The sequence below is a fragment of the Myxine glutinosa genome, chromosome 7 (assembly GCF_964187855.1).
Source record: "Myxine glutinosa chromosome 7, kmMyxGlut1.1, whole genome shotgun sequence".
Lineage (NCBI taxonomy): Eukaryota > Metazoa > Chordata > Myxini > Myxiniformes > Myxinidae > Myxine > Myxine glutinosa.
In genome coordinates, this window is record NC_136267.1 from 36,478,865 (window position 1) to 36,497,352 (window position 18,488).

Below are 18,488 nucleotides of genomic sequence, written 5' to 3' on the forward strand. Positions count from 1 at the left end.
TCATCGTTGTTACTCCGAATGTTCCCCTTTTCAATGCACGTGTACCACTGATATAATTCATTATTGAACCCACTCACTACCTTTTAGTTCCACGCACATCCTCTTGCCATCTTTGGTGCAGCAGCATTTCTGGTTACCTGGGCATTCATCATCACACCTGCATGTTTTGCAGTTCCAATGATCCCAGATACAATGTGCAGGATCAGGACACTCTCCGGGCTTTTCATGGCAGGATCCTAATGTGGAGGAGAACGAAAGGTAAAGAGAAAAAGTATACAGTATGGAATGATAAAAAGTGAAAACCATGACAGAAATTACAATTTTAAGGCAAATATCATCATCAGCTATTTTCAGTTCACTGCTGGAAGAAACCACCAGGAAGTTGACGACATGTTGCTCTGTCTGTTACTTTGTTGCTGCAATTGACTTTCCCCAATATTTGTATGTTTCATCTCTCAATTTTAGGCGTGGCCATCCCTTGTTCCTTTTGCCATCCATTGGTCTCCATGTGGTTAAAATTGTTGTCCACCTGTTATTGCACCTTTTGCTTATTGCACCTATTGTCCTGCCCATTTCCATTTCCGAAGTTCCATTATGTCTAAGATATCCTGAGTTTTGGTTTGCTCTCTGACCCAACCATGTTTCGAACATTATCAAGGGTGTTTTTTGTAATACGATTGGTTGTGCAAAATACTGAACGAAAGATGGATTTTGAGTGGAATATCGTCAATATGAATAAGAAACTTGTACTTCTGAAAAAGGAGAAATTGGAAACGCGTTATTTGTGTTCCGAGAAATGATTCTTCTCTTTTTGGTTCATGTGTCTATGGTGAGAGTCAGGAGACGTCGCCCTAAATATCCCGGAACTACACAATGTCTTCTCCATGGTTATCTCTTTGTCTGTCACCACTCACCAGCTTTGGGTTCCACACAGATTCTCTTGTTGTTCTTGGTGACGCAGCATTTCTGCTTTCCTGGGCAGTCACAATCACGATGGCAGTGCCGGCTGTGTTCATTCCACGTGCAGTGTGTTGGTTCAGGGCATTCCCCGCACTTGTCCTCATAACATGGAACTGCATGGAACGAAAAAGGAGGTAATAACTGGTGTGCAGAGCAATGTCCAAATTCTTCACCACATGGATGAATTAACTTCAGCGATTCATGGAATCTTTTTTTTCCCGTAATCCAAACTGTATTACTGCAACTAATTCTGAGGTTTATTTCCATTAAATTATTCTGACACATTCTGCTGTTTGCACTTCATGTATACGTTAGCACTTTCCTGAAATCATTCATGAAAACCTCATTGATTGTCATGGAAACAAATAGCAATTGTACCGAAATATGTATCATGAACCACGACTCTGCAATGCTCCTTCATTGTAAATTATGATTGTTCCAAAGTTGTCAACTTCCTGCAACCTTTGATGTGAAAGGTATCGGTGTTCACAAATTAAATGAATCCAGTTTTAGGGAAATCTGTACCAAGTTTGAATTAGATCCCGTTCTAAATTTAAACAGGATGACCTTTCCACATCCGAAAATGGTCAAATGCCAACAAGAGAGCATCAACTAGCTTCACATAATATATATTATTACATCCACCTTGAAGGTTTCCCAGACTGTGTAGTTACACGGGATGTAACAGTCAATGGAGATTTCCACCAGGTGGTTTCATGTAATCTGATGCTGCAGTGAGCAGAATGTGTCCAGTTATCCTGAACGACGCCATTTTTCTTCAAGATAATGCTAAATTACATTAAATATGCAAAATCCTTCGCAGAACTTACCAGGATAGTGAGGAGGATAATGAGGATGATGAGGAGGAGGATGGTGATGATGATGTCCTGGAACAAAAGATATAAAACATGTTCAGTTTGCACACCGAGCAAGGGACATTGAAAGAGCATTAACACAACAAAATATATCGAACAAAGATTGGTTTAGGTGAAGCATATCCAGACCATTTTCTTTTTACATCACAAACATGTTTTGGGAACTGATTTCGTTGATTCATGGAATTTTTCAGATTATTTTTCAACGAAATATTCAGTCCCTTGAGATATTTCATTATTAACCTGGAAGCTGCACCAATGGAGATCTCAACAATCAGATATTTGATTGTTTTACCTTTACGTCTCTCACATTATTTACACGAGCACCAGTACCCGCCCTACGGGCGGGGTTTCAATTGGGAAGCCCAAATGAAAAGGTAAAATATCAGAAGTTGAAGGCTTTTTTATTTTAAACGCTTCATATAAACATCCGTTGAATCATATCACATGCAAATCATCAAAATCTAAACAGTACATGGCAAAACAGTACATGGACGATCACGTACCACGTACGTCTCGCGTCTCGCTCGCTCTCATGTTGTCCCGATAATGATCCTTCCGCAGGTTCGCCGACGGAAACCTTGTTACGACTTTTACTTCCTCTAGACAGTCAAGTTCGCTCATCTTTTCGGTGCACAGGCACGAACCGAGAACGACCCATGCAGGGGCTGATCCGAGGATCTCTCATCAAACCGTCCGATCGGTAGTAGCGACGGGCGGTGTATATAAAGGGCAGGGACTTAATCAACGCGAGCTTATGACTCGCGCTTACTGGGAATTCCTCGTTCGTGGGACACTATCTCAAGCCCCAGTCCCCATCACAGATGGGGCTCAGCTGTGTGCCCGAGCCTGACGGCGAAGGGCAAGGTACACGCTGGCACGTCCAGTGCAGCGTGCTTGCGGCCCCGGACATCGAAGGGCATTAAACGTTAATTTAACATTAAATGTTCATTAAACATTAAACGTTCATTCAACATTAAACGTTGATTAAAGGATTACGAAACGAATAACATGAAGAAATTACGTTCACACCGTCACGTCAAACACTACCGTGAACAAATACATCGTCACAACATCGTCACAATGAGAACATCGTCACAATGAACGTTATGTGAACGTGAATGTTATGCGGGAGTCCAAACCTGAGAATGCTGGAGACCAAAGCTGAAATTGGGAAAACTGAATAGCCTATTTTACTCCTGGAGATCCCAGGATTACCCACCCAAAATATCTTTGTGATCGGTTCAGCAGTTTTTACGGTACCTTCGAACAGACAGACAGACGGACATTTGGTGAATTATAGTAAGATCGTCACAATGAGAACATCGTCACAATGAACGTTATGCAAATGCGAATGTTAGGCGGGAGTCCAAACCTGAGAATGCTGGAGACCAAAACTGAAATTGGGAAAACTAAATAGCCTATTTTACTCCCAGGGGTCCCAGGATTACCCACCCAAAATATCTTTGCGATCGGTTCAGCAGTTTTTACGGTACCTTCGAACAGACAGACGGACATTTGGTGAATTATAGAAAGATATTTCAAATCCAGATCATCGTTGTTACTCCGAATGTTCCCCTTTTCAATGCACGTGTACCACTGATATAATTCATTATTGAACCCACTCACTACCTTTTAGTTCCACGCACATCCTCTTGCCATCTTTGGTGCAGCAGCATTTCTGGTTACCTGGGCATTCATCATCACACCTGCATGTTTTGCAGTTCCAATGATCCCAGATACAATGTGCAGGATCAGGACACTCTCCGGGCTTTTCATGGCAGGATCCTAATGTGGAGGAGAACGAAAGGTAAAGAGAAAAAGTATACAGTATGGAATGATAAAAAGTGAAAACCATGACAGAAATTACAATTTTAAGGCAAATATCATCATCAGCTATTTTCAGTTCACTGCTGGAAGAAACCACCAGGAAGTTGACGACATGTTGCTCTGTCTGTTACTTTGTTGCTGCAATTGACTTTCCCCAATATTTGTATGTTTCATCTCTCAATTTTAGGCGTGGCCATCCCTTGTTCCTTTTGCCATCCATTGGTCTCCATGTGGTTAAAATTGTTGTCCACCTGTTATTGCACCTTTTGCTTATTGCACCTATTGTCCTGCCCATTTCCATTTCCGAAGTTCCATTATGTCTAAGATATCCTGAGTTTTGGTTTGCTCTCTGACCCAACCATGTTTCGAACATTATCAAGGGTGTTTTTTGTAATACGATTGGTTGTGCAAAATACTGAACGAAAGATGGATTTTGAGTGGAATATCGTCAATATGAATAAGAAACTTGTACTTCTGAAAAAGGAGAAATTGGAAACGCGTTATTTGTGTTCCGAGAAATGATTCTTCTCTTTTTGGTTCATGTGTCTATGGTGAGAGTCAGGAGACGTCGCCCTAAATATCCCGGAACTACACAATGTCTTCTCCATGGTTATCTCTTTGTCTGTCACCACTCACCAGCTTTGGGTTCCACACAGATTCTCTTGTTGTTCTTGGTGACGCAGCATTTCTGCTTTCCTGGGCAGTCACAATCACGATGGCAGTGCCGGCTGTGTTCATTCCACGTGCAGTGTGTTGGTTCAGGGCATTCCCCGCACTTGTCCTCATAACATGGAACTGCATGGAACGAAAAAGGAGGTAATAACTGGTGTGCAGAGCAATGTCCAAATTCTTCACCACATGGATGAATTAACTTCAGCGATTCATGGAATCTTTTTTTTCCCGTAATCCAAACTGTATTACTGCAACTAATTCTGAGGTTTATTTCCATTAAATTATTCTGACACATTCTGCTGTTTGCACTTCATGTATACGTTATCACTTTCCTGAAATCATTCATGAAAACCTCATTGATTGTCATGGAAACAAATAACAATTGTACCGAAATATGTATCATGAACCACGACTCTGCAATGCTTCTTCATTGTAAATTATGATTGTTCCAAAGTTGTCACCTTCCTGCAACCTTTGATGTGAAAGGTATCGGTGTTCACAAATTAAATGAATCCAGTTTTAGGGAAATCTGCACCAAGTTTGAATTAGATCCCGTTCTAAATTTAAACAGCATGACCTTTCCACATCCAAAAATGGTCAAATGACAACAAGAGGATCAACTAGCTTCACATAATATATATTATTGCATCCACCTTAAGGGTTTCCCAGACTGTGTAGTTACACGTGATGTAACAGTCAATGGAGATTTCCACCAGATGGTTTCAGGTAATCTGATTCTACAGTTAGCAGAATGCGTCCAGTTTTCATGAACGACGCCATTTTTCTTCAAGATGATGCTAAATCACATTAAATATGCAAAATCCTTCGCAGAACTTACCAGGATAGTGAGGAGGATAATGAGGATGATGAGGAGGAGGATGGTGATGATGATGTCCTGGAACAAAAGTTATAAAACATGTTCAGTTTGCACACCGAGCAAGGGACAGTGAAAGAGCATTAATACAACAAAATATATCGAACAAAGATTGGTTTAGGGGAAGCATATCCAGACCATTTTCTTTTTACATCACAAACATGTTTTGGGAACTGATTTCGTTGATTCATGGAAGTTTTCAGATTATTTTTCAACGAAATATTCAGTCCCTTGAGATATTTCATTATTAACCCGGAAGCTGCACCAATGGAGATCTCAACAATCAGATATTTGATTGTTTTACCTTTACGTCTCTCACATTATTTACACTAGCAACAGTACCTGCCCTACGGGCGGGGCTTCAATTGGGAAGCCCAAATGAAAAGGTAAAATATCAGAAGTTGAAGGCTTTTATATTTTAAACGCTTCAGAGAACATCCGTTGAATCATATCACACGCAAATCATCAAAATCTAAACAGTACATGGCTAAACAGTACATGGATGATCACGTACCACGTACGTCTCGCTCGCTCTCATGTTGTCCCGATAATGATCCTTCCGCAGGTTCACCGACGGAAACCTTGTTACGACTTTTACTTCCTCTAGACAGTCACGTTCGCTCATCTTTTCGGTGCACCGGCACGAGCCGAGAACGACCCGTGCAGGGGCTGATCTGAGGATCTCATCAAACCGTCCGATCGGTAGTAGCGACGGGCGGTGTGTACAAAGGGCAGGGACTTAATCAACGTGAGCTGATTACTCGCGCTTACTGGGAATTCCTCGTTCGTGGGATACTGTCTCAAGCCCCAGTCCCCATCACGGATGGGGCTCAGCGGTGTGCCCGAGCCTGACGGCGAAGGGCAAGGTACACGCTGGCCCGTCCAGTGTAGCGCGCTTGCGGCCCCGGACATCGAAGGGCATTAAACGTTCATTTAACATTAAACGTTCATTAAACATTAAACGTTCATTAAACATTAAACGTTCATTAAAGGATTACGAAACGAATAACATGAAGAAATTACATTCACACCGTCACGTCAAACACTACCGTGAACAAATACATCGTCACAACATCGTCACAATGAGAACATCGTCACAATGAACGTTATGCAAACGTGAATGTTATGCGGGAGTCCAAGCCTGAGAATGCTGGAGACCAAAGCTGAAATTGGGAAAACTAAATAGCCTATTTTACTCCCAGGGGTCCCAGGATTACCCACACAATATATCTTTGCGATCGGTTCAGCAGTTTTTACGGTACCTTCGAACAGACAGACGGACATTTTGTGAATTATAGTAAGATATTTCAAATCCAGATCATCGTTGTTACTCCGAATGTTCCCCTTTTCAATGCACGTGTACCACTGATATAATTTATGATTGAAACCCACTCACTACCTTTTGGTTCCACGCACATCCTCTTGCCATCTTTGGTGCAGCAGCATTTCTGGTTACCTGGGCATTCATCATCACACCTGCATGTTTTGCAGTTCCAATGATCCCAGATACAATGTGCAGGATCAGGACACTCTCCGGGCTTTTCATGGCAGGATCCTAATGTGGAGGAGAACGAAAGGTAAAGAGAAAAAGTATACCGTATGGAATGATAAAAAGTGAAAACCATGACAGAAATTACAATTTTAAGGCAAATATCATCATCAGCTATTTTCAGTTCACTGCTGGAAGAAAGCACCAGGAAGTTGACGACATGTTGCTCTGTCTGTTACTTTGTTGCTGCAATTGACTTTCCCCAATATTTGTATGTTTCATCTCTCAATTTTAGGCGTGGCCATCCCTTGTTCCTGTTGCCATCCATTGGTCTCCATGTGGTTAAAATTGTTGTCCACCTGTTATTGCACCTTTTTCTAATGAGTCCTGCCCATTTCCATTTCCGAAGTTCCATTATGTCTAAGATATCCTGAGTTTTGGTTTGCTCTCTGACCCAACCATGTTTCGAACATTATCAAGGGTGTTTTTTGTAATACGATTGGTTGTGCAAAATACTGAAGGAAAGATGCATTTTGAGTGGAGCACTGCACAAATGAAGAAGAAACTTACACTTGTGAAAAAGAGGAAAGTGGAAACGACTTGTTTGTTTTCCTAGAAATTCTTCTGCTCATTTTGGTTGATGTGTCTATGGTAAGAGTCAGGAGACGTCGCCCTAAATATCCCGGAACTACACAATGTCTTCTCCATGGTTATCTCTTTGTCTGTCACCACTCACCAGCTTTGGGTTCCACACAGATTCTCTTGTTGTTCTTGGTGACGCAGCATTTCTGCTTTCCTGGGCAGTCACAATCACGATGGCAGTGCCAGCTGTGTTCATTCCACGTGCAGTGTGTTGGTTCAGGGCATTCCCCGCACTTGTCCTCATAACATGGAACTGCAGGGGACGAAAAAGGAGGTAATAACTGGTGCGCAGAGCAATGTCCAAAATGTTCACCACATGGATGAATTAACTTCAGTGATTCATGGAATCTTTTTTTTCCCGTAATCCAAATTGTATTACTGCGACTAATTCTGAGGTTTATTTCCCTTAAATTATTCTGAAACATTCTGCTGTTTGCACTTCATGTATACGTTAGCACTTTCCTGAAATCATTCATGAAAACCTCATTGATTGTCATGGAAACAAATAGCAATTGTACCGAAATATGTATCATGAACCACGACTCTGCAATGCTCCTTCATTGTAAATTATGATTGTTCCAAAGTTGTCAACTTCCTGCAACCTTTGATGTGAAAGGTATCGGTGTTCACAAATTAAATGAATCCAGTTTTAGGGAAATCTGTACCAAGTTTGAATTAGATCCCGTTCTAAATTTAAACAGGATGACCTTTCCACATCCGAAAATGGTCAAATGCCAACAAGAGAGCATCAACTAGCTTCACATAATATATATTACTAGCGGGGTCACCCGTGGGAATCCCACGGGCATGGATGTGTGTGACATTTCGACATATTGAGTTATATGCTGCACATTCATTTTTACAAAATGGTTACTGGCAAGTCATCAGATCCAGAAATGGTGTGAATTTAGTTATTTCACATAATATGTGACCCCTCACTCCTCTCCACCTGACACTCTCCTGTCTCCACCTGACACTCTCCTGTCTCCACCTGACACTCTCCTCTCTCCACCTAGCACTCCTCTCCTCTCCAAACCCTCACATCCCTCTCCTTTCCAATCCCTCACCTCTCCAATCCCTCACACTCCTCTCCTCTCCAATCCTTCACACGCCTCTCCAATCGCGCCTCACACTCCTCTCCAATCGCGCCTCACACTCCTCTCCAATCGCGCCTCACACTCCTCTCCAATCGTGCCTCACACTCCTCTCCAATCGTGCCTCACACTCCCCTCCAATCACTCCTCTCCAATCGTGCCTCACACTCCTCTCCAATCACGCCTCACACTCCTCTCCAATCGTGCCTCACACTCCTCTCCAATCGCGCCTCACACTCCTCTCCAATCGCGCCTCACTCGCCTCTCCAATCGGCTTTCCCCGTCTCGTTTCTCTCCTTTTTCTCCCGTCTCGTTCTTTTTCTTGCTCCAAATCGGCCCGTCGGAATCGGAAATCGGCCCGTCTCGCCCGTCGGAATCGGAAATCGGCCCGTCTTGCTTTTGTGCTTGTGCGTAAATAAATTGTGTTCATGACACCATTTCTGGTGTTGGGCTAGCGGCTAGGGTGCCGGCTTAGGATCCTGGGTTCGAATCTCGGTCGATCGCCGAATTAATGCCAGGGGGGTTGACTCAGCCTGTCATCCTTCCGAGGTCGGCTAATTGAGTACCAGTTCACTGGTAATTCCCTGTTTGTCGTTGAAGGCGGCAAAAAGGGTTGGCGTCAGGAAGGGCATCCGGCCGTAAAACATTGCTTCAAAAAGGGGACAAAAAAACAACAACTACCACGGTCCCCGAAAAGGCCAACCCCCGCTTTGTCTGTACCAAGTTTGAATTAGATCCCGTTCTAAATTTAAACAGGATGACCTTTCCACATCCGAAAATGGTCAAATGCCAACAAGAGAGCATCAACTAGCTTCACATAATATATATTACTAGCGGGGTCACCCGTGGGATTCCCACGGGTGACCCCGCAAGTTTGCATTGACGTTCGTCGATGGACTCGTTCGCCCGTCTCATTCGTTTTCTTGCTGCATCCTGTTCAAGTCTGCGTTCTTCATCGATCGTCTCATTCATTTTGGAAATAGAAGTTTCCACGCAGCGCATGAATTGTCACGATCCTCAAGAGGAATTTGTCTCGTAATCATCAAATGATAAATGGCAAGTAAATTATATTGTGGAAAATTAAAGATTTCAAATAAACCTATTTAAAGTGCATTCGCACATAACTAATTTTAAAAAACGAAGAAATATCTCTCGGTAATTTCCTGAAACATATTTTACTTCCGGCTAATAATGTTGAATTAAATAAAAACGAAGAAATATATGTCGGCATCATTGTTGACGTTTTTGTGACGACTGTCATCAAACGAAAAAGTAATATATCTTAACGGAAAAGCAAAAGCGAATTTTTAATATATATCGACACGTTGCCATCGGTGTCATGTTGGGCGGTGTATGATACACCATGACGCGATTTTTAAAAATATATCTCTGCATTTTCCCGCGTGTGTGGAATGTTCTCAATTATTGCTGACACCGAGTCCAAAACCATCGATAAAAATGAAATCATATGGTGAGTTAGATTGGAGATAAAGGCGTGAGAGAGACTCAATGGCCTTGAAGTTGAAGTTACAGGCGTTTGAGAATTCATTTCGTTCTATAAACGGCAACTTTCATTGGATTTCCTTCCCGTTTTTTTTCAACCGAGTCGAAAACTATGTTAGCGACTGTGAAAAATGAAATGATATATCGAATTTTTAATATGTATCGACACGTTGCCGTCGGTGTCATGTTAGGCGGTGTATGATACACCATGACGCGATTTTAAAAAATATATCTGCATTTTCCCGCGTGTGTGGAATGTTCTCAATTATTGCTGACACCGACTCTAAAACCATCGATAAAAATGAAATCATATGGTGAGTTAGATTGGAGATAAAGGCGTGAGAGAGACTCAATGGCCTTGAAGTTACAGGCATTTGAGAATTCATTTCGTTCTATAAACGGCAACTTTCATCGGATTTTCTTCTCGTTTTTTTTCAACCGAGTCTAAAACTATGTTAGCGACTGTGAAAAATGAAATGATATATCGAATTTAAAATAGATATCGACACATTGCCGTCGGTGTCATGTTGGGCGGTGTATGATACACCATGACGCGATTTTAAAAAATATATCTCTGCATTTTCCCGCGTGTGTGGAATGTTTGTGGAAAATTAAAGATTTCAAATAAACCTATTTAAAGTGTATGCGCACATAACTAATAAAAAAAACGAAGAAATATCTCTCGGTAATTTCCTGAAACATATTTTACTTCCGGCTAATATGTTGAATGAAATAAAAACGAAGAAATATATGTCGGCATCATTGTTGACGTTTTTGTGACGACTATCATCAAACGAAATAGTAATATATCATAACGGAAAAGCAAAAGCGAATTTTTAATATATATCGACACATTGCCGGCGGTGTCATGTTGGGCGGTGTATGATACACCATTTCTGGTGTTGGGCTAGCGGCTAGGGTGCCGGCTTAGGATCCTGGGTTCGAATCTCGGTCGATCGCCGAATTAATGCCAGGGGGGTTGACTCAGCCTGTCATCCTTCCGAGGTCGGCTAATTGAGTACCAGTTCACTGGTAATTCCCTGTTTGTCGTTGAAGGCGGCAAAAAGGGTTGGCGTCAGGAAGGGCATCCGGCCGTAAAACATTGCTTCAAAAAGGGGACAAAAAAACAACAACTACCACGGTCCCCGAAAAGGCCAACCCCCGCTTTGCGGGGAAAAATGGCCTCTAAACGGTGGTTTTTACACCATTTCTGGATCTGATGACTTGCCAGTAACCATTTTGTAAAAATGAATGTGCAGCATCTAACTCAATATGTCGAAATGTCACACACATCCATGCCCGTGGGATTCCCACGGGTGACCCCGCAAGTTTGCATTGACGTTCGTCGATGGACTCGTTCGCCCGTCTCATTCGTTTTCTTGCTGCATCCTGTTCAAGTCTGCGTTCTTCATCGATCGTCTCATTCATTTTGGAAATAGAAGTTTCCACGCAGCGCATGAATTGTCACGATCCTCAAGAGGAATTTGTCTCGTAATCATCAAATGATAAATGGCAAGTAAATTATATTGTGGAAAATTAAAGATTTCAAATAAACCTATTTAAAGTGTATTCGCACATAACTAATTTTAAAAAACGAAGAAATATCTCTCGGTAATTTCCTGAAACATATTTTACTTCCGGCTAATAATGTTGAATTAAATAAAAACGAAGAAATATATGTCGGCATCATTGTTGACGTTTTTGTGACGACTGTCATCAAACGAAAAAGTAATATATCTTAACGGAAAAGCAAAAGCGAATTTTTAATATATATCGACACGTTGCCGTCGGTGTCATGTTGGGCGGTGTATGATACACCATGACGCGATTTTTAAAAATATATCTCTGCATTTTCCCGCGTGTGTGGAATGTTCTCAATTATTGCTGACACCGAGTCCAAAACCATCGATAAAAATGAAATCATATGGTGAGTTAGATTGGAGATAAAGGCGTGAGAGAGACTCAATGGCCTTGAAGTTGAAGTTACAGGCGTTTGAGAATTCATTTCGTTCTATAAACGGCAACTTTCATTGGATTTCCTTCCCGTTTTTTTTCAACCGAGTCGAAAACTATGTTAGCGACTGTGAAAAATGAAATGATATATCGAATTTTTAATATGTATCGACACGTTGCCGTCGGTGTCATGTTAGGCGGTGTATGATACACCATGACGCGATTTTAAAAAATATATCTGCATTTTCCCGCGTGTGTGGAATGTTCTCAATTATTGCTGACACCGACTCTAAAACCATCGATAAAAATGAAATCATATGGTGAGTTAGATTGGAGATAAAGGCGTGAGAGAGACTCAATGGCCTTGAAGTTACAGGCATTTGAGAATTCATTTCGTTCTATAAACGGCAACTTTCATCGGATTTTCTTCTCGTTTTTTTTCAACCGAGTCTAAAACTATGTTAGCGACTGTGAAAAATGAAATGATATATCGAATTTAAAATAGATATCGACACATTGCCGTCGGTGTCATGTTGGGTGGTGTATGATACACCATGACGCGATTTTAAAAAATATATCTCTGCATTTTCCCGCGTGTGTGGAATGTTTGTGGAAAATTAAAGATTTCAAATAAACCTATTTAAAGTGTATGCGCACATAACTAATAAAAAAAACGAAGAAATATCTCTCGGTAATTTCCTGAAACATATTTTACTTCCGGCTAATATGTTGAATGAAATAAAAACGAAGAAATATATGTCGGCATCATTGTTGACGTTTTTGTGACGACTATCATCAAACGAAATAGTAATATATCATAACGGAAAAGCAAAAGCGAATTTTTAATATATATCGACACATTGCCGGCGGTGTCATGTTGGGCGGTGTATGATACACCATGACGCGATTTTAAAAAATATATCTCTGCATTTTCCCGCGTGTGTGGATTGTTCTCAATTATTGCTGACACCGAGTCTAAAAGTAAAACCATCGATAAAAATGAAATCATATGGTGAGTTAGATTGGAGATAAAGGCGTGAGAGAGACTCAATGGCCTTGAAGTTACAGGCCTTTGAGAATTCATTTCGTTCTATAAACGGCAACTTTCATCGGATTTTCTTCCCGTTTTTTTTCAACCGAGTCTAAAACTATGTTAGCGACTGTGAAAAATGAAATGATTTATCGAATTTGATTTGAAATAAAACTGGGGGAGAGCAAGACACCACGGGCCTACAAAACAGGACTCAAAGCTATGCGAGTTAATAAAATGGTGGATATTTGTTTATAGCCACTCCCAGAATGGGTGGAGCTATGGGTGGAGCTACTCTGCAAACCGAGTAAGCCACACCCCGGACAGACACCCAACAGATAGACAGACAGACAGACAGAATCATCTACGGCTATTATAATATAGATTACATCCACCTTGAAGGTTTCCCAGACTGTGTAGTTACACGGGGATGTAACAGTCAATGGAGATTTCCACCAGGTGGTTTCATGTAATCTGATGCTGCAGTGAGCAGAATGTGTCCAGTTATCCTGAACGACGCCATTTTTCTTCAAGATAATGCTAAATTACATTAAATATGCAAAATCCTTCGCAGAACTTACCAGGATAGTGAGGAGGATAATGAGGATGATGAGGAGGAGGATGGTGATGATGATGTCCTGGAACAAAAGATATAAAACATGTTCAGTTTGCACACCGAGCAAGGGACATTGAAAGAGCATTAACACAACAAAATATATCGAACAAAGATGGGTTTAGGTGAAGCATATCCAGACCATTTTCTTTTTACATCACAAACATGTTTTGGGAACTGATTTCGTTGATTCATGGAATTTTTCAGATTATTTTTCAACGAAATATTCAGTCCCTTGAGATATTTCATTATTAACCTGGAAGCTGCACCAATGGAGATCTCAACAATCAGATATTTGATTGTTTTACCTTTACGTCTCTCATATTATTTACACGAGCACCAGTACCCGCCCTACGGGCGGGGCTTCAATTGGGAAGCCCAAATGAAAAGGTAAAATATCAGAAGTTGAAGGCTTTTTTATTTTAAACGCTTCATATAAACATCCGTTGAATCATATCACACGCAAATCATCAAAATCTAAACAGTACATGGCAAAACAGTACATGGACGATCACGTACCACGTACGTCTCGCGTCTCGCTCGCTCTCATGTTGTCCCGATAATGATCCTTCCGCAGGTTCGCCGACGGAAACCTTGTTACGACTTTTACTTCCTCTAGACAGTCAAGTTCGCTCATCTTTTCGGTGCACAGGCACGAACCGAGAACGACCCATGCAGGGGCTGATCCGAGGATCTCTCATCAAACCGTCCGATCGGTAGTAGCGACGGGCGGTGTATATAAAGGGCAGGGACTTAATCAACGCGAGCTTATGACTCGCGCTTACTGGGAATTCCTCGTTCGTGGGACACTATCTCAAGCCCCAGTCCCCATCACAGATGGGGCTCAGCGGTGTGCCCGAGCCTGACGGCGAAGGGCAAGGTACACGCTGGCACGTCCAGTGCAGCGTGCTTGCGGCCCCGGACATCGAAGGGCATTAAACGTTAATTTAACATTAAATGTTCATTAAACATTAAACGTTCATTTAACATTAAACGTTGATTAAAGGATTACGAAACGAATAACATGAAGAAATTACGTTCACACCGTCACATCAAACACTACCGTGAACAAATACATCGTCAAAACATCGTCACAATGAGAACATCGTCACAATGAACGTTATGTGAACGTGAATGTTATGCGGGAGTCCAAACCTGAGAATGCTGGAGACCAAAGCTGAAATTGGGAAAACTGAATAGCCTATTTTACTCCTGGAGATCCCAGGATTACCCACCCAAAATATCTTTGTGATCGGTTCAGCAGTTTTTACGGTACCTTCGAACAGACAGACAGACGGACATTTGGTGAATTATAGTAAGATCGTCACAATGAGAACATCGTCACAATGAACGTTATGCAAATGCGAATGTTAGGCGGGAGTCCAAACCTGAGAATGCTGGAGACCAAAACTGAAATTGGGAAAACTAAATAGCCTATTTTACTCCCAGGGGTCCCAGGATTACCCACCCAAAATATCTTTGCGATCGGTTCAGCAGTTTTTACGGTACCTTCGAACAGACAGACGGACATTTGGTGAATTATAGAAAGATATTTCAAATCCAGATCATCGTTGTTACTCCGAATGTTCCCCTTTTCAATGCACGTGTACCACTGATATAATTCATGATTGAACCCACTCACTACCTTTTGGTTCCACGCACATCCTCTTGCCATCTTTGGTGCAGCAGCATTTCTGGTTACCTGGGCATTCATCATCACACCTGCATGTTTTGCAGTTCCAATGATCCCAGATACAATGTGCAGGATCAGGACACTCTCCGGGCTTTTCATGGCAGGATCCTAATGTGGAGGAGAACGAAAGGTAAAGAGAAAAAGTATACAGTATGGAATGATAAAAAGTGAAAACCATGACAGAAATTACAATTTTAAGGCAAATATCATCATCAGCTATTTTCAGTTCACTGCTGGAAGAAACCACCAGGAAGTTGACGACATGTTGCTCTGTCTGTTACTTTGTTGCTGCAATTGACTTTCCCCAATCTATATTATAATAGCCGTAGATGATTCTGTCTGTCTGTCTGTCTATCTGTTGGGTGTCTGTCCGGGGTGTGGCTTACTCGGTTTGCAGAGTAGCTCCACCCATAGCTCCACCCATTCTGGGAGTGGCTATAAACAAATATCCACCATTTTATTAACTCGCATAGCTTTGAGTCCTGTTTTGTAGGCCCGTGGTGTCTTGCTCTCCCCCAGTTTTATTTCAAATCAAATTCGATAAATCATTTCATTTTTCACAGTCGCTAACATAGTTTTAGACTCGGTTGAAAAAAAACGGGAAGAAAATCCGATGAAAGTTGCCGTTTATAGAACGAAATGAATTCTCAAAGGCCTGTAACTTCAAGGCCATTGAGTCTCTCTCACGCCTTTATCTCCAATCTAACTCACCATATGATTTCATTTTTATCGATGGTTTTACTTTTAGACTCGGTGTCAGCAATAATTGAGAACAATCCACACACGCGGGAAAATGCAGAGATATATTTTTTTAAATCGCGTCATGGTGTATCATACACCGCCCAACATGACACCGCCGGCAATGTGTCGATATATATTAAAAATTCGCTTTTGCTTTTCCGTTATGATATATTACTATTTCGTTTGATGATAGTCGTCACAAAAACGTCAACAATGATGCCGACATATATTTCTTCGTTTTTATTTCATTCAACATATTAGCCGGAAGTAAAATATGTTTCAGGAAATTACCGAGAGATATTTCTTCGTTTTTTTTATTAGTTATGTGCGCATACACTTTAAATAGGTTTATTTGAAATCTTTAATTTTCCACAAACATTCCACACACGCGGGAAAATGCAGAGATATATTTTTTAAAATCGCGTCATGGTGTATCATACACCGCCCAACATGACACCGACGGCAATGTGTCGATATCTATTTTAAATTCGATATATCATTTCATTTTTCACAGTCGCTAACATAGTTTTAGACTCGGTTGAAAAAAAACGAGAAGAAAATCCGATGAAAGTTGCCGTTTATAGAACGAAATGAATTCTCAAATGCCTGTAACTTCAAGGCCATTGAGTCTCTCTCACGCCTTTATCTCCAATCTAACTCACCATATGATTTCATTTTTATCGATGGTTTTAGAGTCGGTGTCAGCAATAATTGAGAACATTCCACACACGCGGGAAAATGCAGATATATTTTTTAAAATCGCGTCATGGTGTATCATACACCGCCTAACATGACACCGACGGCAACGTGTCGATACATATTAAAAATTCGATATATCATTTCATTTTTCACAGTCGCTAACATAGTTTTCGACTCGGTTGAAAAAAAACGGGAAGGAAATCCAATGAAAGTTGCCGTTTATAGAACGAAATGAATTCTCAAACGCCTGTAACTTCAACTTCAAGGCCATTGAGTCTCTCTCACGCCTTTATCTCCAATCTAACTCACCATATGATTTCATTTTTATCGATGGTTTTGGACTCGGTGTCAGCAATAATTGAGAACATTCCACACACGCGGGAAAATGCAGAGATATATTTTTAAAAATCGCGTCATGGTGTATCATACACCGCCCAACATGACACCGACGGCAACGTGTCGATATATATTAAAAATTCGCTTTTGCTTTTCCGTTAAGATATATTACTTTTTCGTTTGATGACAGTCGTCACAAAAACGTCAACAATGATGCCGACATATATTTCTTCGTTTTTATTTAATTCAACATTATTAGCCGGAAGTAAAATATGTTTCAGGAAATTGCCGAGAGATATTTCTTCGTTTTTTAAAATTAGTTATGTGCGAATACACTTTAAATAGGTTTATTTGAAATCTTTAATTTTCCACAATATAATTTACTTGCCATTTATCATTTGATGATTACGAGACAAATTCCTCTTGAGGATCGTGACAATTCATGCGCTGCGTGGAAACTTCTATTTCCAAAATGAATGAGACGATCGATGAAGAACGCAGACTTGAACAGGATGCAGCAAGAAAACGAATGAGACGGGCGAACGAGTCCATCGACGAACGTCAATGCAAACTTGCGGGGTCACCCGTGGGAATCCCACGGGCATGGATGTGTGTGACATTTCGACATATTGAGTTAGATGCTGCACATTCATTTTTACAAAATGGTTACTGGCAAGTCATCAGATCCAGAAATGGTGTAAAAACCACCGTTTAGAGGCCATTTTTCCCCGCAAAGCGGGGGTTGGCCTTTTCGGGGACCGTGGTAGTTGTTGTTTTTTTGTCCCCTTTTTGAAGCAATGTTTTACGGCCGGATGCCCTTCCTGACGCCAACCCTTTTTGCCGCCTTCAACGACAAACAGGGAATTACCAGTGAACTGGTACTCAATTAGCCGACCTCGGAAGGATGACAGGCTGAGTCAACCCCCCTGGCATTAATTCGGCGATCGACCGAGATTCGAACCCAGGATCCTAAGCCGGCACCCTAGCCGCTAGCCCAACACCAGAAATGGTGTCATGAACACAATTTATTTACGCACAAGCACAAAAGCAAGACGGGCCGATTTCCGATTCTGACGGGCCGACGGGCGAGACGGGCCGATTTCCGATTCCGACGGGCCGATTTGGAGCAAGAAAAAGAACGAGACGGGAGAAAAAGGAGAGAAACGAGACGGGGAAAGCCGATTGGAGAGGCGAGTGAGGCGCGATTGGAGAGGCGTGTGAGGCGCGATTGGAGAGGAGTGTGAGGCACGATTGGAGAGGAGTGTGAGGCGTGATTGGAGAGGAGTGTGAGGCACGATTGGAGAGGAGTGATTGGAGGGGAGTGTGAGGCACGATTGGAGAGGAGTGTGAGGCACGATTGGAGAGGAGTGTGAGGCGCGATTGGAGAGGAGTGTGAGGCGCGATTGGAGAGGAGTGTGAGGCGCGATTGGAGAGGCGTGTGAAGGATTGGAGAGGAGAGGAGTGTGAGGGATTGGAGAGGCGAG

The 18,488-nt window shown here is 41.8% G+C and overlaps 1 protein-coding gene and 2 long non-coding RNA genes across 3 annotated transcripts; all 3 read right to left on the minus strand.

Annotated features, from left to right (window-relative positions):
- Positions 1-85: 85 nt before the first annotated feature.
- Positions 86-1,843, minus strand: LOC144892802 (uncharacterized). The gene is made up of 3 exons (XR_013623952.1): positions 1,791-1,843; positions 915-1,073; positions 86-236 (listed from the first exon to the last, which is right to left on the minus strand). It is a non-coding gene; the product is annotated as an uncharacterized LOC144892802 (long non-coding RNA).
- Positions 1,844-3,470: 1,627 nt separating this feature from the next.
- LOC144893055 (uncharacterized) lies at positions 3,471-7,538 on the minus strand. The gene is made up of 5 exons (XM_078782674.1): positions 7,437-7,538; positions 6,611-6,766; positions 5,176-5,232; positions 4,302-4,460; positions 3,471-3,623 (listed from the first exon to the last, which is right to left on the minus strand). The coding sequence occupies exons 1-5, from the start codon at positions 7,536-7,538 to the stop codon at positions 3,471-3,473; spliced, it is 627 nt and encodes a 208-aa protein (XP_078638800.1).
- Positions 7,539-7,552: 14 nt separating this feature from the next.
- LOC144892803 (uncharacterized) lies at positions 7,553-15,317 on the minus strand. Its single transcript, XR_013623953.1, has 3 exons — positions 15,181-15,317; positions 13,504-13,560; positions 7,553-7,595 (listed from the first exon to the last, which is right to left on the minus strand). It is a non-coding gene; the product is annotated as an uncharacterized LOC144892803 (long non-coding RNA).
- Between the last annotated feature and the right edge of the window lie 3,171 nt (positions 15,318-18,488).

Bases quoted from the DNA above. Each gene is read 5' to 3' on its own strand.
- LOC144893055 (XM_078782674.1), bottom strand. From the start codon at position 7,538: ATGAACACAGCTGGCACTGCCATCGTGATTGTGACTGCCCAGGAAAGC. The intron at 4,461-5,175 runs GTAAGTTCTGCG...CGTTCCATGCAG, and splicing joins TTATCCTCCTCACTATCCTG to TTCCATGTTATGAGGACAAG. The intron at 3,624-4,301 runs GTGAGTGGTGAC...CCTCCACATTAG, and splicing joins CTGTGTGGAACCCAAAGCTG to GATCCTGCCATGAAAAGCCC.